This window comes from Scardinius erythrophthalmus (genome assembly GCF_964197995.2).
Source record: "Scardinius erythrophthalmus genome assembly, chromosome: 4".
Taxonomy (NCBI): domain Eukaryota; kingdom Metazoa; phylum Chordata; class Actinopteri; order Cypriniformes; family Leuciscidae; genus Scardinius; species Scardinius erythrophthalmus.
In genome coordinates, this window is record NC_138224.1 from 5659753 (window position 1) to 5683923 (window position 24171).

The following is a 24171-nucleotide window of genomic DNA, read 5'->3' on the forward strand; positions in this document are numbered from 1 at the left end:
GAAAATCACTCTCTGCTTTTGAGTGAATAACTTTTGTAACTAATTGTAAGCATTCATCTGTATAAAATTTTTTACAATGAAGACTATCCAGTGCTATTTGGAGACAGTATCACGGCACACATTGTAAAATCCATTAAAAAGAGAATATTAGAGTTATGCTGTGTTTTGCTGTTCTTAAAGTAGCTTGAAATGGTTGGTTGGATCATGGATGGAACAAGCTAAGACATGCACAATAGAACAGCATCCATGTTTTTTGTGGAAATCTGAAAACTCACAGTGAGAATTGTTAAACCTGAGTCAGGTTTAGAGGTCTTAAGAGGATTCATCTCCAGCTGTAGGGCAAGAATGCCTACGGGACCCTCATTGCTGCAGCCTACAGTTTTCATTGACATACTGACTTATCCAAGTCATATAAAAATGTAGGTCAAAGTGGAATAAAGCTTAATCACTATGAGTAATATGCTCAGTCAGAGCTTTTAAACAGATTTGTTATCTGTCTGGCCAGTTAGTAAAATGAGTTCATAATGGCATAGTTATAGACTTGCACAGTTATTATTACAGTAGTCAACATTTGAAGTGGATCAAAAAAGTAAATCAAAGTTGTCCTAAGACAAGAACGGGCTTTGTTCAAAATTCATGTATAACTTTGACGAAAGGTTTTGATCCACTTCAAATGTTGACTACTGTAGTTCGAAAACCAGCATCTTTTATCTGGCTTTCAGATGATGAAAAGACACAAATAATTTCACATTTCTCTCAAAGCACTGCAAAGTCAACAAAGACAACACACAAGAGGAAACTTTTAAGAAAACTGATACAGCTTCAGCAAACGCGATTATAGCCTAACATTTGGGTTTACTTCCCATTAAAAAGGGATTTAAAGGGCTGAAGTAATGGTGAAAGGAGCAAAGGAGACCATGAGAATGGAAATGAGAACTGCCTAGCAGAGCCCAGCCTTTCAGAACAATGACAAAAAGTCACCACAGAGGAAATGACATGTCAGTCTCTGACTTTCATTGACAAATGGGAAGGTCTGAATTCAGCCATTTATAATTATAATATTATACAAATGTTCTAGTAATGAATAGTTATACAAATGCTAAAACTTCCTGGGTAATTTCACACAACATAAAAAGTTCAAGGATGACTTACACTGAAAATAACTGATGCTTTTGAATAATCCCTCATGGCATCGCAGGAGTCTTTTAAATTCTTCAAAAAAGAATTCATGGTCAATTTATGACAGCCACATTTAATAATAGCACCGCACAGTCATAAAACTTGGGTGTGAATTCCTAGCGCTAAGGAGGAGGAATGCATAAGATCTTGGGACCTTCCATCAGGAGTCTGCATTTGTCTACATCAATAACAGATGTTACTTTGGTAATTGTCTCCAAGTAAGTATTGTGGCATGACACAAGATAGGAGGCAAAAGAACAACGCTTTTTGCCAGAAGTAACGTAACAGCAATGCTGGGATGACTTTGTAAAATCAAATCCTATGGAAAATTGTGCAAAAGTCATTTGGACCATGTCAACACTATGCTGTATTTAATATGATTTTTTGAAACAAGGGTGCTGGTCACACTTCCAAAGTCTTCTGACCTCCCTAGTTAATAAGGATATTTCATCTCTGAGGAATTTCTACTGACAACTAATACTGTCTAAGTGCCACAACTGCCTCCTTGAAGAGGAGCTAATGACTGAAAAACAACATTCAAGATAGAGATATGAATATCCCATACCACGATTTAAAACCTCGGGCATTATGATTATTAGGCTATATCAAAGATCGCACAACCTCTCCCAGCAAGATATTGTCTCAATATCACAAGCCTTTGCAGTCACCTCGGAGTGAACTCCAGGAACACACAGTATGTTTCAAATCAGCCACTTCAGATATGAAAAGATGAGGAGGGGGGTGTTCAAAGGACTTGAGTTGTTAGCTGAGGGAGGTGGCGGACAAAGTTAATAGGATATATGGTGAGGAACTTTTATGAGGAGTGGGCTATTTGTAGATGAAAGAGAGAAAGGACAAGTACAGGCACAATTTTCTTGTCTGCCTGTGCAACTGACACTAATATACACCTTTGCACTCTATAACAATGTCCCTGAACGAGGCCGGCTCACCTGTAAGCTTTCATGAATGGTGGGAAGGCAGCAATTTTAATGGAGCAAATCACAAGCAATTACCTTAACGAGGGCCTGTGCGAGCAGCATTAGCCATTAGAGACAAGTGAAATAAAGGTTCTTTCATTAGTTCTAACTAGAGCTACACGATTAATCATATATTAGGCTGAAAAGAAAGTAAAAATGAAGTAATATGAAGTAACAATACAAGCTTTTGTTTTCCGCACCTTCTTTAAAAGGTCAGCAAAATATTGGTGTCTTAGGCCCTGATCACACCTGACGTGTTTTTCAGGTTTGAAAACGCGAGGTGCACTGCACTTACCATCACACAGAACGAGCAGTGTGCTGCGTTTTTTTATGTTGCTAGGCAACCACTGAAACAGCTGTCCTGTCAGTCAAGTAAACGTCAAATCTGCCTTTTATTACTTTTATTTACTTTCTGTTAACATTGTGATAGTTACGGTTCGTGGAGTCGTTAAGCTCCTGGTAACCCGCGAGAGCACCACAAGTTTATCCTCCATCATCGCACTCTCCGGGCGTTCAATCAACTGTAGCTTTCATCACTAAAACGGAAGGCCCGCCTCTCCATTCACTCGATTGGACAGTGGAAAAAAACGCGATGACGTCGGGCGCTTTTTCCGCTCGGAGTTGCTTTTTTTTTTCAACTTCAAAAACACGAGGCGCAGCAGGCGGTAAAACGCGAGGCGCAGAAGGCGCATAAACAGCGCGCAGAACGCTCGCTGCCATAGGAAACCAATTGAAAACAGGCGCCTCTCACTGCAAAAAACGCGTCAGGTGTGATCGGGGATTCGGGGCCTTAAGGTGGGGAAAAAAAGAGTAGCCCTTGTTGCAGCCTGGGCGAATGTAGCAATGATGTAATCGCTTCGTTTGGTGTCCACCGAGATGTCATTCGCCACCTTCGCGTTTTCAATGACATATGACTCGCATTGACAGGGGAATATGAAATGAAATGAGGCATTTATGTAGCGCTGTTTGTATATTACATGGCAGACGCAAATGCACATATCCGATTCATATCAGATTTATTTCCATGTATGAATGAGGCCTGAAACTGATCTGAGAATATCAGAAGAATGTACTTTTTTCCTGCTTACATGTTCGTGGGTCATAACTGACCTGTGCCACATGGAAGGAAAAAAAAAATAGGATTGGGTCACTTGAACCATGTAATGTAAATGGTTAGGCTATCTAGGTATGAAACGGCTTCACAAAAAGTATTTTCAACCACACAGTATCATTATTTAAGTGTTACAAATATTCAAATTATCACAGAAGTACTGGAATAAAAGTTTATAGTTCGGACTTAAACACTGATGTCAACGGAAGCTATAAAAAATATAGCAAATCACTTTTTTAAAGTAACTTAGTGCTTCTAATAACGATTTTATTGATTACATCGTTGTGCCACAAGGTGCCACAACAAGTGACTGTTTAAAAAAACTATTTGTCATTGAATCATTTGTTCAGAAATGCTGATTCATCCAGTTATGAAGCAAGTGAAGTATTTATGAGTGTCATTCAAACCGATTTTTAAAAAATAATAATTCAAATAAATTAAACATTGTCTGAATTAAATAGTCTGTTCAGAATCGTGATCTCTATTTGAAACAAATATAGATTTTCAACCCAGAATCGTGCAGCTCTAGTTCAAACTGTGGTTCATTCTTTAGCTCTATTAGAGAAAATGAAAATATTAAGAGTTAATAACAAATATAGTTTAAAGATACTTCCGATGGTGGTGGCTTGTGGTATAGGGCATGTATGATAAGCTATCAATGGCCATACTTAATGTACAAATTTAACGCTTTAGACATCAAAATATCTAAATTAAAGAGTTTTAATGAGGATATAAGTCAGTTCGCCTCAAGTTCACAGGTGACCTGGCAGAGTATTAGGCTATACTATTTGTCTTTAGAAATAAATGGAACTTGATTTAATATCTTATGTAAATGTAAATGTACTGACATATTTTAAAAGTTTCCAAATACTTCTTGGGGCCCCTGAAGTTTGTGAGCGTGAAGTACGTGGGGTTGTCAGGTGACTCTTTAAATAAATGCACGTGGTTTGAGCAATGCTACAAATTACAGTTTGCATATTCAGAGGTGTTTGACGTGTACCACCTTCCAGAAGCATGAGTAAACATTGCACATGTAAGAAGGTGCAGTGAAAGACATGCTCTGTGATATTCTGTTGAAGTGCACACAGTGAAGCATTTCTTTGGAATATGTGTACGTAATGGAATATTCTAGGAAAAAAAAGGATGTTATGGATGGAGGATTCACAAATTCACCTGCAGTAGGCAAGAGGCAGTTTCCAAGTAATGAAAACCCCCACTCCTCCAGGCTTCCATAACACAATGATTACATCAGTGGCAAGAGTTTATGAGGGGTCACAAAAACAAGGGACCTGAAAAACAAGTGAAAACATCAAATAGAGCCTTATTTTGTTGATGCCTCTGGATCAGTGCAAAATCACATGCTTACGGGTATTCTGAGTTGAAGCCAGGAAAAACAAATCATATTTATAGCCACTCATCGCAAGGCAAATAAGCCACATTTAACGGTGTAGACAACTTTACGGACAGCTCCTACAAAGAGCAAGGCTATTTACTGAGGGAATTTCCCGATTAATCTGCTAATAAACTATTGTTGCATGTCGAGACTTTAGTGATCCATTCATAGAGGTGTGAATCTTCACTTGACTCACAATTCGATTTTGCTTCAGAAAGTAATGAATTGTAAGCAAACTTGTGGCTCATTAAAAAGACTGACATTTGGGCAACCATTTTTGACTTATTATATTACAATGAGCTTTACAGAATCAACCAAAACGATAATGATACACACATCGCATGCCATGTTGAGTTTTATCGATCAAAATGTTACATCAGTTTTCAAACAGCCCAAGGCATGTGAGTCAACTGATGAGTGATCTGAGCCAATCCCACTTTTTCGTCAGGCTTGTTGCCACACGATTGACATGACACTGGTATGCTGTTATGTTTGCAAACCCTCATGACACATTAAAAACTTCCTATTTTATAAAGAAGGCTGATTTGAATATCAATAGTGTATAGAGTAGGCTTTGTAACACCTTATAAAAAAAGCTTAAAGCCAAAGGGTTTTACAGCTTTCAACAGATAAACACAATTTTCCATGCATCTGGAGTGTGCCTGATTACACCTGCTGTGCGGATAGTGAGCTTTACCTGAACAGGAAGCCCTAAAGAGATCTGCTGCCATGGAAACAAAGTCACCAGGTGATTAACAGCAATGATCATCATTCATCAGTTACCGCAGTTCATTACCAGCTGTTAACTCTAATCAACATGATACAGCAGAACATTTCCTCAGTGTAGCAGACACAGTGTGGCGTTTCCAAACTTAAGTGAGTCAAGCTCAACGTGACCTTACCAACCAGTGGCAAGACCAGGTTCACATGTCAAAACTTGAGGATATGTGATTAGGCAAACACTCACTGCACTCTTTGTGCTGTATACTTGCTGACCTTTGCGGAAGTGGTGCAAACAGCCAGCTGTGGACTGAATCAGCTTGTGTGCTGACAGTCATTGGGAAGTTTGAGGCTCGTAACGTGGTTAAACTGATAGCAGAGCAACCTCCATTGAGAGCATACTTCCTACAGGATGTGACTCATGGTTGTGAGAATGTTAGAGGTGCAGTTACAGATTCACATCCGGCGGGTTGAGCAAACAACACTCGCACAAAAATGTGCAAATCTTTCAAGAATCTCTGCCAACAGATCTTGTTTAATTAGTTGACAATCAAACTCCGTTGACATCCAAATCAATGTTAAGTCAAATTGAACTGACCATGACTAAGTGTTTCTGGGACAGAATGCAACAGGTAATGTTTGTTGTCACTTTCAAACATGGCCACTCCTCCCTCCTTCTGATCCCATGAGTAACTCTTCAGCTGTGTCCAAAATCACTCCCGATTTCCTATATAGTGCACTATATGGGGTGCCACATTTTGTAGTGTCATCCAAATTTTAAGCAAACATATGTCCTTTTTGAATTTATGTTTAATCATAACGATCAACTTAACTTCTATCGTTTTACTATCCATGAATCTACAAACCTGGCAAAGTATGCATCTATAGTATAAAGTAAAATTATTACTTTTAATATCATCATTCTGTTCCATACTTAAAAAAACAAGTATATTTCTTACATTTGTATTCAAAATTTATATTTGTTCACTTTTATATTTACCCCTATATATTGTAAACGCTATACAGGAAATGGTGAATGATGCAATATCTGGCTTAGTGTAGTGACTTTGATTAGGATAAAGATTTCACCTGAGAATGAAGCAGCTGTGACCGCATAACAGAGATAAGCACTGGCTGCAGGAAATAGCTACTGGAATCCAGCAGATTGCCAATGAAACAATCCTTTACAAACAATGATTGCATTGATTATGTATTAGCCTACATTCATTTCCGGTTTAGATTTACTGTTTTAAAGACTTAACACTATAAATCCCATAGACATTACGAAGAGGTTGAATTAGTGTAATTTGAGACATTGGGTAATGAAGGACATCTGAGCTCTAATAACAGTTGCAGAGGTCGTCGAAATATGCAAACACTGATGTCAACCAGCAGTTCAAGCAGCTCACAAAAAATGCATTCAAAGAAATAAACTTTTGTCATTCCATTTGGGCTGAAAAGAGTAAAGGCCATTTGGCTGAAGCAGGAGGTGAAAGCCCATGGGGTTCCCTGACCTGACCTTCTGTTGTCCTTTGCCTATCCATAGACATTTAGGCCCAACTCAGGGCTGACGCCACAAGGAACCTGATAGGCCCCAAATCCGCCTCCTTTCTACCCCTCACCCACATGTTCAATCAGTCAAGGCAATATGCCATGCACATACGGTGCTGGTTAGAGTAGGGCTACCCCCAGGGATGGGGGCAACAGAGGTATCAGGCTCCTGACTAGTCACCCCTGACTAGTGTGTTGAGCTGTAGCTTTCATGCACAATAAGTCCTCCATGATCACCCAAGAAAGGTTAGAGAGAAGAAAACACATGTGGTTACAAGTTACTAGTGAGTGATGGTTTTTATTAAATGCAGTCTCCAGCAGGATTCTCTTACACAGAGAAAAAAAATACCCTTTCTAGGTGATCTCCATTCCACTAATCTTCTCCATCTCGAGAGAGGGTTTTACATAGTCAAAGCATGCATATAGAGTGGTTCTATTTATATATTCATCTCTATGTAAAAAGGTTCTGTTAAAGAGTCTCACTTTTTCTGGAGAAAGAATAATGACTGCAGTGATCTGACCAGCTCTCCTACTGTGCCTTTTATTGGAAGATTCTGTGGTAGGAGCCAGTGAGTTTAAGAAGCCCTTTCTTTTTGGAGTGATTTGAAGATTACAGCCTGTGTGTTTAGGGCTGAACTCAAAGGAAAGGGTTTCTGAGATTATGGTCTGCATTTGTAATTGAGCTCTGTGTGATGTGATAGGCTCCAGTGGTCCAGTTTTGCGCCAGCCTATAGTTTAGCTGTCAGGACTGACCCTCAAAAGCACAAGTAATAACTTCATTACACAGACAGAATATACAGATGAACAAAGATGAACAAATGTCAAGATACAAAAAACACCATCAAATTCAAGCTCGCAATTGTGCCTTATATTACAAGTCATATAAAGCCATACAAGCTCAGTGTGACAAAAGGATTGATATTTGATTTTGTATTCAACTAATGCTCTCAAATTTCACATGCCCACTAGGAAATGGCATACCAAAATGTGCCAAAGCAGGTTTAATGTCAAAAACATCAGGGTTGTGACATTTTAATTTTTGTGAAAAATATATATTTTTTTTATTATTTTTTTATAAAATAATAAAAGCAAGCAAGGAATTAAATATTCTATCAACAATGAAGGCTTGTTTATCATGGTTAGCAAAGAGGGTTGTGATACATTTGTAATAAGCAGGCAGCTGCAGAGGATGCTGACCATGTGTATCACAGAGCACATTGTTAACACATTATGTTAACCAACAATTTGAATGTCTTTAAATCATTCGCAGGGAGGTCTACCCAGATGTTTCCCAGCAGTAAATACATTTTACATTTAGGGAACAGACCATAATAGTTATTGGCCTACCTATGATGTATTATATCTTTGCAGGAGAGTTTGTTCTCCAATCTGAACAATGGGACTGTTGTGACTCTGAACTCTGACATGCTCACGAGATGGAGAACTTCACCTCTCGGGAATACAAGGGCAGCACATTTCCATCAACAGTGGAGTAAATTACACAGAAGAAAAGAGGACGACCTCCGCAGCGATATGACACATCAGATACACAGATGCAAATATCTTGCCTCCGGAAATCATTTTGATAACTACACTTCTTGAACTAGAAAAAGGCAAATGACAATTATGAGAAAATATATTATGGGTGTTGCGGTGACAGCTGTAGTGGGAGGACAAGTGGGGAGGGGTGGAGTGAAGTGGACAGGTTGGAGAGGGCTCAAGTTTCAGTCTCTCTGATTAGATGACCGGCATCCAAAAGCACAGGAGGTGGAGAGTGTGTGGATGTCAGGAGAGACCCCTCAGCTGGGGTGAGGTGTGTGTTGATGCAAGCAGCAGGTTTAATGTGACAACCCAGCATTCCTAATGGCCACACAAGATACATATTGCTCAGCAAAGTTCAGGCATCTGGCAGCCATGTTGTGGATCACTTCATCTCTTGGGCACTGGATCTAAACTGATGACAAGTGTGTGACCGCATGAAAGTCAATATGCAGTGTTGATCCCTTTGATGAGAAAAGCAAGCCATGGGAGAGAAAAGCAAGTCTGTAAACCATGACTAAAAACATGAATGCTAATAAAATACTTAATATATATGATTCCTGGTGATTATATAAGCGATTCCTAACAATGATGATTCAAATTGATGTCTGTTGCATAATGGGAAATGCAGTGTCAGTAATTAAGATAGCTACATTTAATTCCAGTCGGAAGGCATTCTCTGACAGAGTGACTTAAATGTGTATATTCATAATCCCTAAAATCACACAAAGGAATTGATGAAAATCTGCTGCCCTTTGACAAGCCTCAGTAATCTCCTTAGATCCTTTTCATGTAATGACAGCTTTCCTACACAGCTGGGACGAGTCAATGGCAAGGCAGAAGATTAACATCTTCAGTTAAAGAATTGTAGTTTTTGCAAATACACAAGTTGATCCATTTTATCTTAGCTGTAAAAACTTACAAATAACCATGCGCCCAAGCAAGCAGGCCTTTCTCAAACTTTGCAAGGCACATTAAGGAAGGTGGTTTCATAAGTGAGTATTTGGTCAATGCACGCACGGTCCTTCTGCACACACATAACGTGTTTTTTTTTTTTTTGTTGACCTGGCATTAACTCTGTACTCAAAGGGGCGATAGGGTTCAACTGTCTGTGCCAGTAAACAAGATGTGTTATTATTCTAACTAATTCTTCATACTGTCACGCCGCCATGACAGTAGTTTCTCTGAAAAAGAAAAATGTCTGTAAAAATACCTTGCTCATGCAATACAGCACCCCTCACATAATATTCACAGATTAGCTCTCTCGACTGGAGAGAATGCAGGAGAAAGGGTAAGAGTGGAGAGAAAGGAGAGTATTTTGGATTTCTGCCCGGAGTTAGCGCCCATTGCCCAGGGTGTTTATTAGGGCCCTGTAAAGGGAAAGCACCACTGAGCGCTCGGCAGAGCAGAGCACTGTTCAGCAGAGGTAAATAAGTGCCGCTCAAAATGTAAATCACGCGCTGCTGACACCTTTGTCCCACATGAAAGCTATTTATAGGAATGGCAGAAAGAGTTAGCGAGAGATACAGGGAAATGTTCAGGGATTGAGATGTCTTTTCTCAATTTCCCTGAGATATCAGCATAAATGCAAAGCAAGTGTAATGGAGGGAATGAAATATTGCAGGGTGCAGAGTAAAGCATCGGGTAGACATCAGTTCCCTCTTTATCCTTGAACGGGAACACTGATAACCAATGGCTCCTTCAAAGAACTTAAGATAAGCATGCTGTTCAGATGATTGCTTTAAATGGGTTGAAACTGCAACTTTTAGCCAACACGCTGGGTCTGGATAGTGTCTTTATCCTCTGCCTTCCACTCTCTGTAATCAGGGTGGTGCATGAGTGTGAGTGAAGAACAGAAACAAAGCAAGTACAGTCAGTGACTAATACAGCTTAAATTTATCTTGATGTGCAGAAAACGACCAGCAGACCGGAATATAATACACCACATTCACGTACACTCAGAGGCGACAAACTCTCCTGTCATGAATTGCAAGCCAAGACACGGCAGGTGTAGGTGAGTCACAGCATTAAGCAGCTCTCATTAACACCTGTCTACTCTGTCACCTGGATGAATCAGGCCTTTTATCAGTCTAACTTTCTGAAGAGGCTCCAAAGCACAACTCAACCAGATCCTCCTCCAAAGTCCTCTCAAACTGAGTCACCATTTAGTCTACAGATACCAGTAGAGCGCTAGAGCTCATCATATGTTCCCGACACAATCTTGCCCTTCGGCATCACCTGAAGGGTTCTCCATGCTAAAAGACTCAAGAGTTGGCTGATTGTTCTCTTTATTCACACAAAGACACACCATTTGCTCAACTATGCAGGTAGACAGCACAAAGAAAAGAACAGCTTACTGTAATTTGTTTTGATCCCAGGTGGTAACATGCTAATAGGTCACCGTTTTAAAAGGGAAAAGGCCAGATGCGATAACCAGCTAATTTTGCCTCTTTAGTAGTCTTGTAGTGCGTTAGTACTTAAACATACTAACACATACTAACCTAACCCTAACATTGCACAGTACGAGCACCCTGATGTACTTGTTCAACATTCAACAACTTGTTTTTCTCGGTTTTACATTTTATGCTCTCAAGGGTCACAGCTTTTTCTACGTAGCTGAAGGAAAGGGGCTCAATGTACTTAAGCTACTGGCAACACATCACTTGCATTTGAAATGACACTCTTCAAAGTACTGTATGCTAGTCATATGACCCTTTATTAAAATTAGCAATTTGAGGCACCCTGAATTACAGAGACTGTTGAGTCAAGCAGAGTTCAAATTTGTGTAAGCGCATAACGATGGGATTCATACAACTACCATTAGTGTGTAGTTCATATGGTACACCTCCTAATACAGTAGGACAGTGTAGTTGAGAAGAAACACCTACTAAAAACCAAGTGCAACATTGTGACCTCCAACAATTCGATCTCTGTCAGTCCTTTTCTCCAAGAGGCAGCGTACAATTGTGCTCTTTTAGATAAGTGAAATTTAATTTGTAGGATGGGCATCAAGTTTGAAAGCAAAGCAGAACTAGGAAGCAAGCATTCGTGACCCATCTAGGGGAAAAGCCACGGTGTTTATAAGTATTAACAGCAAGAGTGAGCTTCCTCATCAGATGTGTTACACACAGGAAGCTGTGAGCTTCCTTTTCCTTTTTGATGATACAAATGCAAACAATATAAGACAGAGCAAGAGCTGTAGAGAAAAAAGGAGATACTTTGTCAACTGAGGACCTAATTGTTCAAAGTAGCACAGTTGGTCTATTAAAAGGCGAGCCGTTGATGGTGCAGAACTCTGCTGATGTAAAACTTGTAGTATACCATATATACGTAACAGACAAGAATGAATAGGGCAACAGGGCTTTCAGTCTCTGACGTAACAAGCTTTATGGTGCTCAGGATGTTCACTGATCATCTGGCTGTATCAGGGCTGTCTCAAATCCATTAAGCCTGAAAAGAGGAGTGAATAAGTTTGTTCTTGCAATCACAAGCCCCAGAACAAAGTGGACCAGATTAGGGCATCAGGCTTGCATTCCTTCAACTCGGGAAATCACATGTGGAGCGTCATGGCACTGCCATTCTGACCGGCTCTGTCTGGAATCAGATGAACTGGATGGGCCAACAAGGACAAGAGAGCAGGGATTCCTCTTTATACTATCCAGCCACTTGTCTCTTGATGTCTGTTCCAAAGGCTAACAGTCAACAATGAGAGCAGAGAGGGTGTTATATGGACAAGAGCCTAGGAAGATTATTTTAGACAAAAAAATTTAAATAACAGTACAGCTTTAGCAAGGTTTTTTTAATTACTATCCACAACTGCTTCCTGTACAGAGTGAGCATTTGAGCACAAGCCTATATTCCAATATTTATGAAGATGCAGGAGGACTGAAAGTGCACTGAATGTTTTAGACTGCTTATCCTATCATCTTCACATTTATACACCAAATTAAACCAAGAGTAAAATCATGTACATATATGGTTTGGTGTGGAATATAAATTAAATCAGATGGACAGCCACTGGTGCTTGTCTCTCCTTTAACCCCAGTAACCTATGCAGGGTCATATTCAGGTCACCGTCATGTGGGAACGTCCAGTAAGGCAGGAACCAGCCACCTGACTGTCACATTCCACACAGGAGAGGCAGAAGACAGAAAAACTGCTGCAAGGAAAGGAATGTTAAAGGGTAATTGGGAACTGAGGAAGTAGATTTACAAGGAAGAGGATTCCCTTATTTCTCAATTTCAGGTGAAATACAGATTAACCATATGAACAATTAAGCTACTATCTGTTCTCAGTAAGAATCAAGTGGAGGTGTGTGATAGTCAGTCTAACTAATTTCGACAGAATCTAATGTAAATACCTTTTCAATTACATATGAATCATATAGAACGAAAAACAAAGCAAAATACAGTTTTGCTTGAGGACATCTAGAATATCAGCTACTAAGTACCTCACATAAAACCCTATCTTCCAAATATTTTATACCACCAACCTGGCAAATTCAGTGATTAGTTATTCCCATTGCCATTCTACTCCCAGAAGTTGTGTAAAACCAACCAATCAGATTAGATCTTGCCAGATCGTGAAAGTCTTTGTGCAGAATTCACAAACTGTGGCCATGCCATTTGAGACTAGGTGTAGAGTCAGTGTCACCATGACTGAAATAAAGAGTATGAACTTACAGTTGGTACAACAGCAGAGCTGAGACTGTGCCACAGTTTTGGATTTTCATTCCTGAAGCTCATGTGAAAGCTAAAACATTCCCTTGGGCCAACTCTGCCCCACGTCATTACCCAAAACTGTCTGCTCCAGTTCTGACCATGGAGTGGAACGACAGCGGCAGATGAGGTGTTGCTATTTATAGCTTGTAAACGGGGGGGAATTTTCTGAAATTCTGGAATAAACTAAAGCTTTTTTTAGGACAGAGAAGTATTCTAGCGAATTGGCTAAGGGTCCCAAAGAGGTAACAAAAATGATGTGTACAACTGCACAGGATGAGCCAAGCTTGTTTCAGCATCCTAAATTAAGTCAAACTCTGGCAGGAGAGGACGTCCTACTTTCGTACCCACAACAGGGGGTTTAACAGCCTTGGAATGACGTAACAGACCCTGACAGCCCAATAAATACCAGCTCTTGTTGATACAACTCAGGCTACACCTCAGGCACTGCATTTACATAGGTGTGACAGTGCTAAAATATCCCTGACATTTAGAAGAAACAGCCTGCTGTAGCTCCAATTAAACAAGACACATTCCTTCGGATTGAGTAGAACACTATAACATACCTGTAATGAGATTTGGAAGCCGTTTCAGTAAATTCCAGACTTTCTTGGGAAAATTAGCATGTTATGCACTCATATTGGTCTGATGAAAGAATAAACTCAGTTATAGGTCAGAGGCTGTCACATATGGCTTGCTCTAGTTTTACAGACATTTGATATGATCTGCACTCTGCACATGAAATCAAGCTATTCACTTCATAAGTATGAGCTCTTAATTAATGAGAAAGAAGTACAAAAGTAGACCAAAATGTACTAAATATGGGAATGCTATAAGCTAGGCAAGCTCAATATCACGTTTATTTGCTTGTAACGCTGTACTAAATGGTCTTTAGGATTTTTTGTTAACCAGCACTTCTTAAAAGCCAACAAATCTTGCATCCAGATTGGTATTCAGGGCTTTCAGCTTGGTTTTTGGTGGGGTGAGGCAGACAATACCAGAGAGAGAGTCCGCTTTCAATCGAATGCCCCCCTCCTTTACATTTTTTTTGTCCTCTTTTAAAGCTGACGTTCTGCCACAAGAATCCAGAGAATGCAAACGCGAAACAGCCACTGAAATCTGGGAGGAGTTGCGGGTCCAACCAGCCCACTCTGCAAAAAGCAACTTCAAGAGCAGCTTCTAAGATGCTCATCATAAAGGATACAAGATTTACATGCTTCCAAATTTAGGACCTGCGACGTCACTTGGTCCTTCTAAAAAATAAATGAAATTACAGAATGAAAAACTGAACCCAGACTGAGTCTATAGTAATAATCAATATGTGCAATGTTTTAATTAATAATCAGCATATCATGTACTTAATTTGACTAATAAAAGTTTTAATTGATTAGCACCCCTATTAGAAGGATCTGTACTAACTGATCATGAAGCACAATTAACAAAAAACGAGAACAAATGGGGTCAAGTAGGGTGAAGGTAATAGAGGGAGAGACTGAACGGTAAAAGTACTGTGTGTGTGTGTGTGTGTGTAAACAGCATCTTAAGAGACTTATTGAATAAAATGAGTGGCAGTTAGGACAAGGGGCTGAGGTAAGCAATGAAACGTGAGGAATTTACTGCCCTCCCATTGTGACCTTTAACATACTTTTGCTACCTACAAAACCATAGGCACAGAGAGACAATGATAAGAAAGAAAGACTGAAAGAGATCAAACTTGATTTTCCTCATAAGCTAGAGTCTTGACACTTGAATCACATCAGGATCTCAAAGAGGAGATGAGCACAATGTTGCAAGAGTGGGTTCCAACAAGCCTCGGCAGGCAAAAAAATACTCCGTTGATGGACGAGCAGCTGTATAGAATTGTACATTCTTTTGAAAACAGTACAAACTGCTTTATGTTACATGTGAAGTATTTTCAGTGGACCTGCGCTTTAAAGAGTTTCATGTACCATATAGGCAAATGCTAATTAGGTACTTGGGATGCACTACTCATTTGTCAATAACCAGCAGCAAAAACAGGCCATTCAAAAATGTCATGGTACTGATGTCACTGAAGACATCACGAAGGGATAGTTGACCCAAAAATGAAAATTTTGTTATCATTTACTCACCCACATTTTGATCCAAAACTGTATGAGTTTCTTTCTTCTGTTGAATACAAAAGAATGTTGGTAACCCGACAGTTGACGGTAGCCATTAACTTCCATAGTAGGAAAATAAAAAATACTATGGAAGTTGATGGTTACAGTCAATTGTCTGGTTATCAACATTCTTTAATATATATTTTGAGTTCAACAGAAGAGAGAGACTCATACAGGTTTGGTAAGTGATGACATAGGCTAATTAAACTATGTGGGTGAACTATCCCTTTAACATAATCATTATTCATTCAACAGTAAGGAATGCACAATTTGGTGCGAGAAACTTCTTATAAGCATTAAAAAATGAAGAAAAAAAAGAGAGAAAAAAGAAAAGAAAAAAAGTTTAAAGTATGGACCCAATGTCAAGTTGGAGGAACTGGAGTTAGTGAGGGGAACTGACAGAGACTCAGTTCGGGGAAATACATTTATCATGAATCTAGTGAGAAGTGAAACCACGACTTAAGACAGCCTCCACACTTGAGGGGAAAGCAAGAAAGACAAATTAATCTCTAAAAGGAAAGATCTGACAGAGTAGGCTGTGTTAAATGCACAAATTTTCTGCTTTGCATACACTTTTCTGTCATTGTGCAACTGTCGAGGTTAAAATAATCTTAGAAAAAATGTCAGATTCACATTAAGTGGAGATAAAACACAAGTGAAACCTAATGCCAATCAGATAGCATCTCACAATGGCAAAGCCCTTCAGTATATTTCCATTTATAATGATGACATCTTTTTTCCCTTCCAGCCCATGCAAGACACACAATGGATAGCACACTTATGGCCAGTACTGTAAATGAGGAAGGAGATCAGCGCTTGCAAATGAAGGAAGCGCAGCTCCTGTCTTTGTCTTTCTTACTCCTTTGGAAAAAAAATGGATTTCAACAATGAAAAGGGAAACGGCTATGGCTGGGATCCATGGGATTGGATTTCTTCCTCAACTGTTCCCCTCACATCCTCTGCATTATTCACAGATGACGACACTCTCTCTGGGGCATGTCTCTATTAAACCGGTTCGGAGTTAAGGCACCTCCCGCAAATTCCAGCACTGTGACATCTCACAGTTAACATATGCTGATAAGGCTGATGGCAAGACAGCCGTAGGGTTTTAAATAGGTAAGGGTCAAAAACCTAGTCAACAACTTGCAGTTCAGAGTATACATTAGTGAAGGGAGTCAGCATATGGACACAGGACCCTGTGCAAGTACGTGTGCGCATATGTTTTATACAACTAATTGCAAGTGGTTTCCATTTCTCATGTCTTCTGGAAAAGCTCATGAAGAAAAGATTGTGTGATGTGTGAAGAAGTGCATGCAAACCAACACCATTAGGTCACTAAAATCACATTAAAACCACACACAACTTCACAAAAAAATGACTGGGATTCAGAATGCAAGAGTGAAAATGAAAGAATCAAAAAGAGGAAAATGCGAGTGGTACTTGCGGTATAAATGACTGGGTTGTTGGGTGGTTGCTTACTGGCCCAAGTCAAAAGTCTACATGATTTTTTCTTTAGATTTATCATCTGTCAGGTGAAATCCATAAGCCTAATCGCTTCGATAACACCACACCTTTCTTCAACAGGCATACAATTTGAGGTATCAATGTTTGTAGCACAAATTGTGCATGACAGTTATACGCCAATATTTAATTATTATTATTTAATATTTAATGGGAAAACCCAGACTACTTCCGGCGAATTTTAATTCAAAATACTCATTCAAACTCATTTCTGTGCCGCCGAAATCGCGGCACCAATCAGAAACGTTTGGGGAGGGATTTACATGATGACGACAGTGCAGCGACGCTGAAGGAGTTCTCACGCAGTGAAAAATACATTGCGGAGCAGAGAGGAGACTGACAACACGCTGGCAGACAGGACAGAGCAGGCTACTTTTCGGTTACGTTTGATATTAAACATATTAAACAAAGTCTCAGCTTTCAAATTTGGTAATTTTTTAAAAGAAATTTAAACAATAAATACCGTTTTGTTGCTCTTTAATGTGCCGTGACAGATCGCTGCAGAGCATCAGTTAAAGCTGTTCTTGTGAACCGATCATCTCTTCCTTCTAGTTAATTTATAGCCTCAAATAAACATGAACAAACATAAGAAGGAATGTTGTTTTAACCACGGAAAGGCGTCAGTACACTCCGTTTTTCAAGGTCAAATCCTCCTATGTTAATCTACTCTCCTGACTGCTTTGTCGGACAAAATGGCGGATGGCGAAGTATGATTGGTCAGATCACCTGTCAATCAAGCTCCCTGCGAAGGGTCGGAATTTGAGCTACTGTCGGTTGGTGACGCCCCTTTGGAAATGATTTGTCTACATAGCTTCTCCAGACCCTACACTCAGTTTCAACTGAGAAGGATCTGGTTTTAACCAGGCTAGAGGGTCAGGGTTTTTTTAACCAAGTATGAGTAATACTACGTGGTGCTTCTTAAGTTTAGATTAACATCACATCTAAAATGCTATGACTGCACCCTGCTTTGTTCCACTCTGTTAACACGTGAAATTTTGGGAAAATATTTGGCAAAGAGATAAACGGGAATGAAGTGAAAAAGACAGAGGATTGAATTCTTCACAGCACATTTAGCTCTTGCTCGCCCTTTCATGTCTTTACTATTATAATTCAGCTGAATAGAAAAACAAAAGAATAAAGGCATGCCTCTGCTCCCATTAAAAGAGCCCTCGCTTGCATCTCCCTGAATCCATGAGGAATGAATTGGGGGGATGTCGGCCTTTGTCATCCTACTAGCTCATCTATGATTCAACACATACCAAGGCAATGAGGACAAGAGAAACACAACATCCTATTTTTAATCCAATAAAAATATTCAGAGTAATAGGGATTTACTGATGCATGCTGGGTAATCAAAGCCACTATTCAAACAACTGATACCACAGTAGTGTAACTAAATTGTTTCTAATTAATTAATTTAATCTTAATGGAAGAACTAGAGAACATTAGAACTTTAGACATATAGGAGGAAACATCTGAGTCAATCCATGGAAAGAAACTAGTTCCCAAGTGATCTCAAATTGGAGGAAAAAAAAAAGCTCTGAAAATGAATCAGCTCTGGGGAGAAAAGCAGTTTAGGATGGCCCATTAACAAAGCTGACGAGGTAATCTTCTTTCCTCTTCTACATCCAGGAAAGGTCTCTTTTACCGATGTCCAGTAAGACTTCAAATACTTTACAATTACAAAAGTGTCCTGAAAACGAAGGAGAGACAGCAAAAGAGAAAGAGAACGGCGGGCAGACACAAAGCAACCCTCCCTGATGTCCTTGCATTGCTCACCCCCTCTTCTCCTTGCTTGTCTTCATTCGCCCTCCCTTTGTCAAAGCAACCTGGGGGTTTCCAGTGGCCAGACCTCTGCTCCTGCAAGCCCTCTGACCCCTAAATTACTCAGAGTTACTCTAAAGGCCTTAATCCATCTATAAACACACTGCACATCCCCCGTTTTAGCAAGTGTCCACACACCTCATAATGCTACTTTGCTTTCACCAACGCACATCAGTTCAATCCCCTCATCCCGGCAGCGTGGACATGACGTCACTGGCACCATCCGCTCTTACATTCCACAGTCTTACACCCCATCGCACAGCATATTTTGCACACTTTCATCCGTTCAGTGCTTTGACATGTTTATGAGACGGTTTAAATCTATGAGCGCTTAGGAGGAATTACTAAAGTCTGACCGGTGTGTATAACTGTTCAGTTTGTACAGAAGGATCTTCACCAGGCAACTAACAACAATCCATCTTTATCTGTGTGCAGTTATACTTTCTCCACGCAAGGTCAATACTGAGTAGAAACCAGATACCAGGACGAACATAGAGGGTCTTGTGAAATTCAGAGGAAACACACAAGCCTATAGGCTATGCATTGAGATCCAACTGAGTTTCAAAGACCCAATTTGTTAGATTTCACGGTGTTATTAAAAAAGCTAACTCTGGCTTAATGCAGGCTAACTTTTAGTTGACACTAAAAAACCTCTGACAAGAGAGTAACAGGCTAATCAATGCAAATATACATTTGAACAGATTTAAGCCTTTGAGATCTAGAATTGGTTTGGAAGTAACAAACCTAATAAAGTGTTCATGGTGCCATTAAATCAGAAGTACTATTTTGACGTTAGCTAACTTGCTCAGCAACAGTGTTGCTCCGCCATGACAGTAGTTACGATAACAAACACACTAATACTGTGGTTCTCAACAAGAAGGCCACAGGATGACTTAAAATAATTTAAATTATTAACTTATTATTAATATAATTCATATAAATATTTTTTATTAGTATTATAAATAGGGATGTCCCGAGCCATGGAGCCAATCTCAAGGATCGGTATTGGGGCCGATCAGACTATCTGAGACATCATTGCTATGGGTTGCGTCTGACAGACTGCCATTCTGACACCGCAAGCTTCATGCTTTCTAACCTTATCCCTACTTATTTTTTATTTTTTGTTGCAATTATTCTGCTTATTGTACATTTAAAATACAAGAAGTTTTTTATCAGTACTCCATATTCCTGTAGTTCCATATTACTGTAGTAATTGTTATATTGGAATTACCCTGTAGTGATACATGCCCCTTTTTTCCATTTGAGCCCCTAAGAAACTCTCTGCACATCTCTGTATACATTATGTGACTTTTAATAGTTTAATAGTTATTTTAATAACTTTAACATAGCCTACTTGAAGTGCAAAACCAAGTCTAGGAAAATACAAGTTTCGGATTGGGACTATTGGCAGGTACTCAATATCCAATGACTTGGATTGGATCGGGGGCACGAAAAAAACATAAAACTTGATCGGGACATCCCTAATTATAACAATTGTTTTTATTGAAGAACATGCAGCTCTTAAAAATTCTAGTATCTCAAAATGAATTATTGTTAATTAATACATCTATATCGACACTCACGGTTTTTGTAGGTCTGTTAATATTATATTACATGGGGGCCTTTGAATATTGTGTGGATATTGAGTGGTTTACTGCGCAAATACTAAAGTGCCCCTGGTGACAGCGCTGAGAATGCAACATGTAGATGCAATACATTATAAATTTGCAGTATAACACATTTTGGAATGCAACAATAAAAGTGAACATGAAAGAAAAAATGTGAATGCAAACAAGATTTGCAAGCTTGACTTTATCATGAAAGGAATTCATAATTATGCAACACAAGCGTGCTTTGCATACTCAGCAATGCTGCAAGGGACTATAGGACTTTGTTGTCTTTTTTTATTTCAAGTCAACTACTGTAATAATAAGAGTTTGATGAGAACTTTGCTGAAGCAGTTGGTTAACATGACAGCATTTTTACAGTTAGCTATCTGAATAACAACAGAACAGACATTTGAGTGATAAAACACTCATTAAGCACACAATGACGCATCACATGATACAGTATGTTTTGGGCCTAATCTGCAACTTTACCAAAGATCTTCTTCACCCACATCCTGTAGGGGCACCATAAGAACCATGACCACAAATGTGCACAAACAAGTTACACCAACACGATTTCCTGTTGTAAGTTTGGGACTCATTTTTAAATAGATCCTTCACTGCTGTTTCGCAAAAGCACTTTTAAGCCTTAGGTCAGCCACAAAAGAAAATAAATAAAAATCACATCAAAAAACACGAGCATCTGCTATAATCAATGAAGGCCGAACATGAATACCATGGTAGTTAGCTAGTTCCTTACCTGAAGTTCACACCACGCTACCTCCACCGTTGTCTCCGTGTCCAAGCCCTTGTAGACAGTTTTGAAAGAGCCACGTCCAATCTCGATATCAAATTTGAGGAAACGGCCATCGGGTGAGGTGCCCACAGCTTTGGTCTCCACTTCTTCTATGTCATCCTGAACCTTTTTCTCAGCCTCCCTCTGCTCAGCTTCAGCACGGGCCTTCGCCACCCCTCTCTCTTCCTCCTCACGTTTGTCTGCTACTCCGATCTCCTGCTCCTTGTCGCTCACGTCGCTGGGCACCGTCTCCGCCGTCCCAAGGGCCTCGGCCTGCCTCGCACCCACATCCAGCACAGATGGGCTCTGTACCTCTACAATCCCATCAACCCCAGCACTTCTCCCATCCTCTGCATGTTCTTCCACTACTATACCCGAAACACCCGATTGTGTGTCAACGGTTACGTCAGGGGCCAAACTCAGCACCACAGGCACGACAAACTGCTCATCTGGAGGCGAGGTGAGGCAGGCTTTGCTGGGCAAGTCGAGGGCTGTGGCATTGGAGTCACAGATGACGCTACGCCTGAAAAATCTGTGCTCAGCTGTCTTCAGATCTTTATCCATGGTGTGGCGTCGCTTTCTGACCTCCGTGTCTAGCTTCTCACCCACCAGTGAGTCCGAACCGGAGCCATTCACATTCTTTGGAGGTGGAGGTGCCAAGAAGGTCACCACCTTGTTAGGATTTTCTGACGACATCTCTCCAGGGAAAAAAAAAAAAAAATCTTAAATGTATAAATAAATTATTATGAAAAAAATTGTAAACCTTGACTTTTGCAAAAATGTCCTCTTCCTGCTTTGACTGTGGCACTAAAAGCCTATGAAAAAAAAAGCTCACGTGAACCACAGCGTTTGCAGGAAGGCCCCCTCCGTGGGGTATTCCTTACTAACAGTTACTCTTACAGTGTAAAGGGCCAGAGCCCAAGAGAGGAGGTGTTCTTTTATAAACGTAAAAGAACAAGACACAGTCACTGAGAGGCAAGCACTGATGGTGACAGACAAAAACTGTCAAATCCACTTCATCCATCCTGCAGTGACCCGGAGACAGCCGTCATTGGGCATAAGGGACCACAAGAGGGAAAAGGGCAAGAGCCTTGATGTTCTTCAGACCTTTAGAGTGCAGGAAACCTGGCTTCGAAACCAAAAACCAGGTCCAGATTTACTGCAAGAGACATACAAAGAATATATTAATTACACACCCATATTTTTTTTAGCTTTTTAAAACATTACAAGCTATTCTCCAACCGAATAAGCATTTTAATCTTATTAATTATGGCATTATTGAAGACTGACACGTAAATCAAAGGTTTACTATTATCCTATGTTGCAACTAAAGACACGTTTTACTAAATTTTAAGTATAACGTTTGAAGCAGCTACAAAATATGACATTAAATGCAAACGTAAATTCGACTTTGAATGTTTTTTCGTAACGTTACTTGGTGTTTCTCAGACGCCTTTTGCTAACTCGGCTCTCTCCAACGATTCCCCTGGGCTTATTCTCGATACAGAGTCAGACATGTTTTAGTTTCAATCGTACAAGTATTAAAAAATAAAATGCTGTGCCTCATAAAAATATCAACAAAACAAAACCATGTGATGGTAGATTAACGTTACTGCGCACGCGGGGGTCTCGAGACGGGTCGCCCTGGTTACGGTGGGTGGCCAGCTGAGATTTGGGGGATTTTTGTAATTATCCAGCGAAGACAAGCACAAAACTCAAACCAATTCTAGCGTATTTAGCATTTGTGGAGCATGTAAATTATTAAAAGTTGTCAGCGAGAATTTAAGATACGGCTTTTCAAAAGTTGTCATGTAACGGCCACCGTTGGTTCTTCAGGTCTCGAGCTCGCTCTTAAAATAATGCCGCGCGCGTTTAATAGCGTTTATTATTGAACAGGAAGCGCGTGGAAATTCACTGGCACAAAATACGACAACATAACAGTCTATAATATACAGACAGTAGGTATTTAATACCGAATACCTGTCAGTTCATAACGCTTATAACCAAGTATATAACATTTCTGCTGCAATGAAAAAATAGGAGGCTGGCCAGCGATTACCTTTCGTATCGTCATATCCATTCCCCTCTGATGTAAGTTACGTTAGACAAAGCGACAGCTGCAGTTGGCCGAGCGAATAATTTAAGAGCGGCAATAGCCAAATAATTATAATAGAGACAAAAAGAATCCAGGCTATAAAACCAAATGGTCAAGAAAACATTAATTCCATAGATTTAGCACAGCTAACGTTCCGCGTTCATCGTACTGTTTGCTCGACAGGCCAAGTTCAACACGGGGCTGTTGAATCCAACGCGATGCAATGACTCTAATGAAATCGGTATCCAGCGTAACGATGTATCCCGTGATAAAACATCATGACAAATCACAAACAGAGTCCGGTTCCGGTCGACTGCACGCGGATCCGCAGCAAACCACCGATTTTCTTCCTTTCACGTGAACAATGCAACAACATCCACTGCGGTTCGCGTTCGCTGCTGTCGAGCCGGTTGAATCGCTATCCTTATGCAGCAGTCGACAAATGACAACTGGTAGTCTCCATATACAGTACTAGGGTTTCTGTAGCTGCTGCTCTTGGTTCGGGTGGTGTTATTAGGACTCCAGTCTGTCACGTTGGTTTTAGCTCCGAGGCTGCTGCTGTCTAACTTACCCTCCCACTGAATACTGACAGCAGCAAAGACGCCAGCCGGCAGTGTCTTAGAAAGGCCTGAAGAGGTCGCTGTTTCCTCTCTGAGTTTATTTAGAAGTAAGGGAAATAGCATTACAATGCAAAATCAGTTGATTCCCTTCCTCACTACAGTAGCTGGTAAAAATCCTCAAGTACACCCTTGTTTGCCAGGCTGATTCTTATTTTGTCCCACAATTCTCGATGTCTGTACATCCTGATCTGTGTTTTTGGACAGGCGGTGCTCTGTGATGCATGTCAGTTGCACACCCTCTTATCTAAGTGCTTATTAAGAGATTGCTTCACGTTGTACCACAGCTCAGATGCCAATAGCTATATATTGTTTGCCCTGGCATGAAATTCTGCCTCTTCTGTCATGCTGTTAATTAAAGGTGGATTTGTGAGCATTAATC

At 40.1% G+C, this 24171-nt stretch overlaps 1 protein-coding gene across 8 annotated transcripts in view; it reads right to left on the reverse strand.

Moving 5' to 3' along the window:
- wnk1b (WNK lysine deficient protein kinase 1b) overlaps positions 1–23759 on the reverse strand; it is a 75964-nt gene extending 52205 nt beyond the window's left edge. For all 8 annotated transcript variants that reach the window (XM_081363274.1, XM_081363278.1, XM_081363276.1 and 5 more), the window contains exons 1-2: positions 23137–23759; positions 21042–22236 (exon numbers count right to left, since the gene is read on the reverse strand). In XM_081363274.1, the coding sequence (XP_081219400.1) occupies positions 21042–21773 (732 nt within the window). In that variant the 5' untranslated portion in view covers positions 21774–22236; positions 23137–23759. The remainder of the gene's footprint in view (positions 1–21041; positions 22237–23136) is intronic.
- Between the last annotated feature and the right edge of the window lie 412 nt (positions 23760–24171).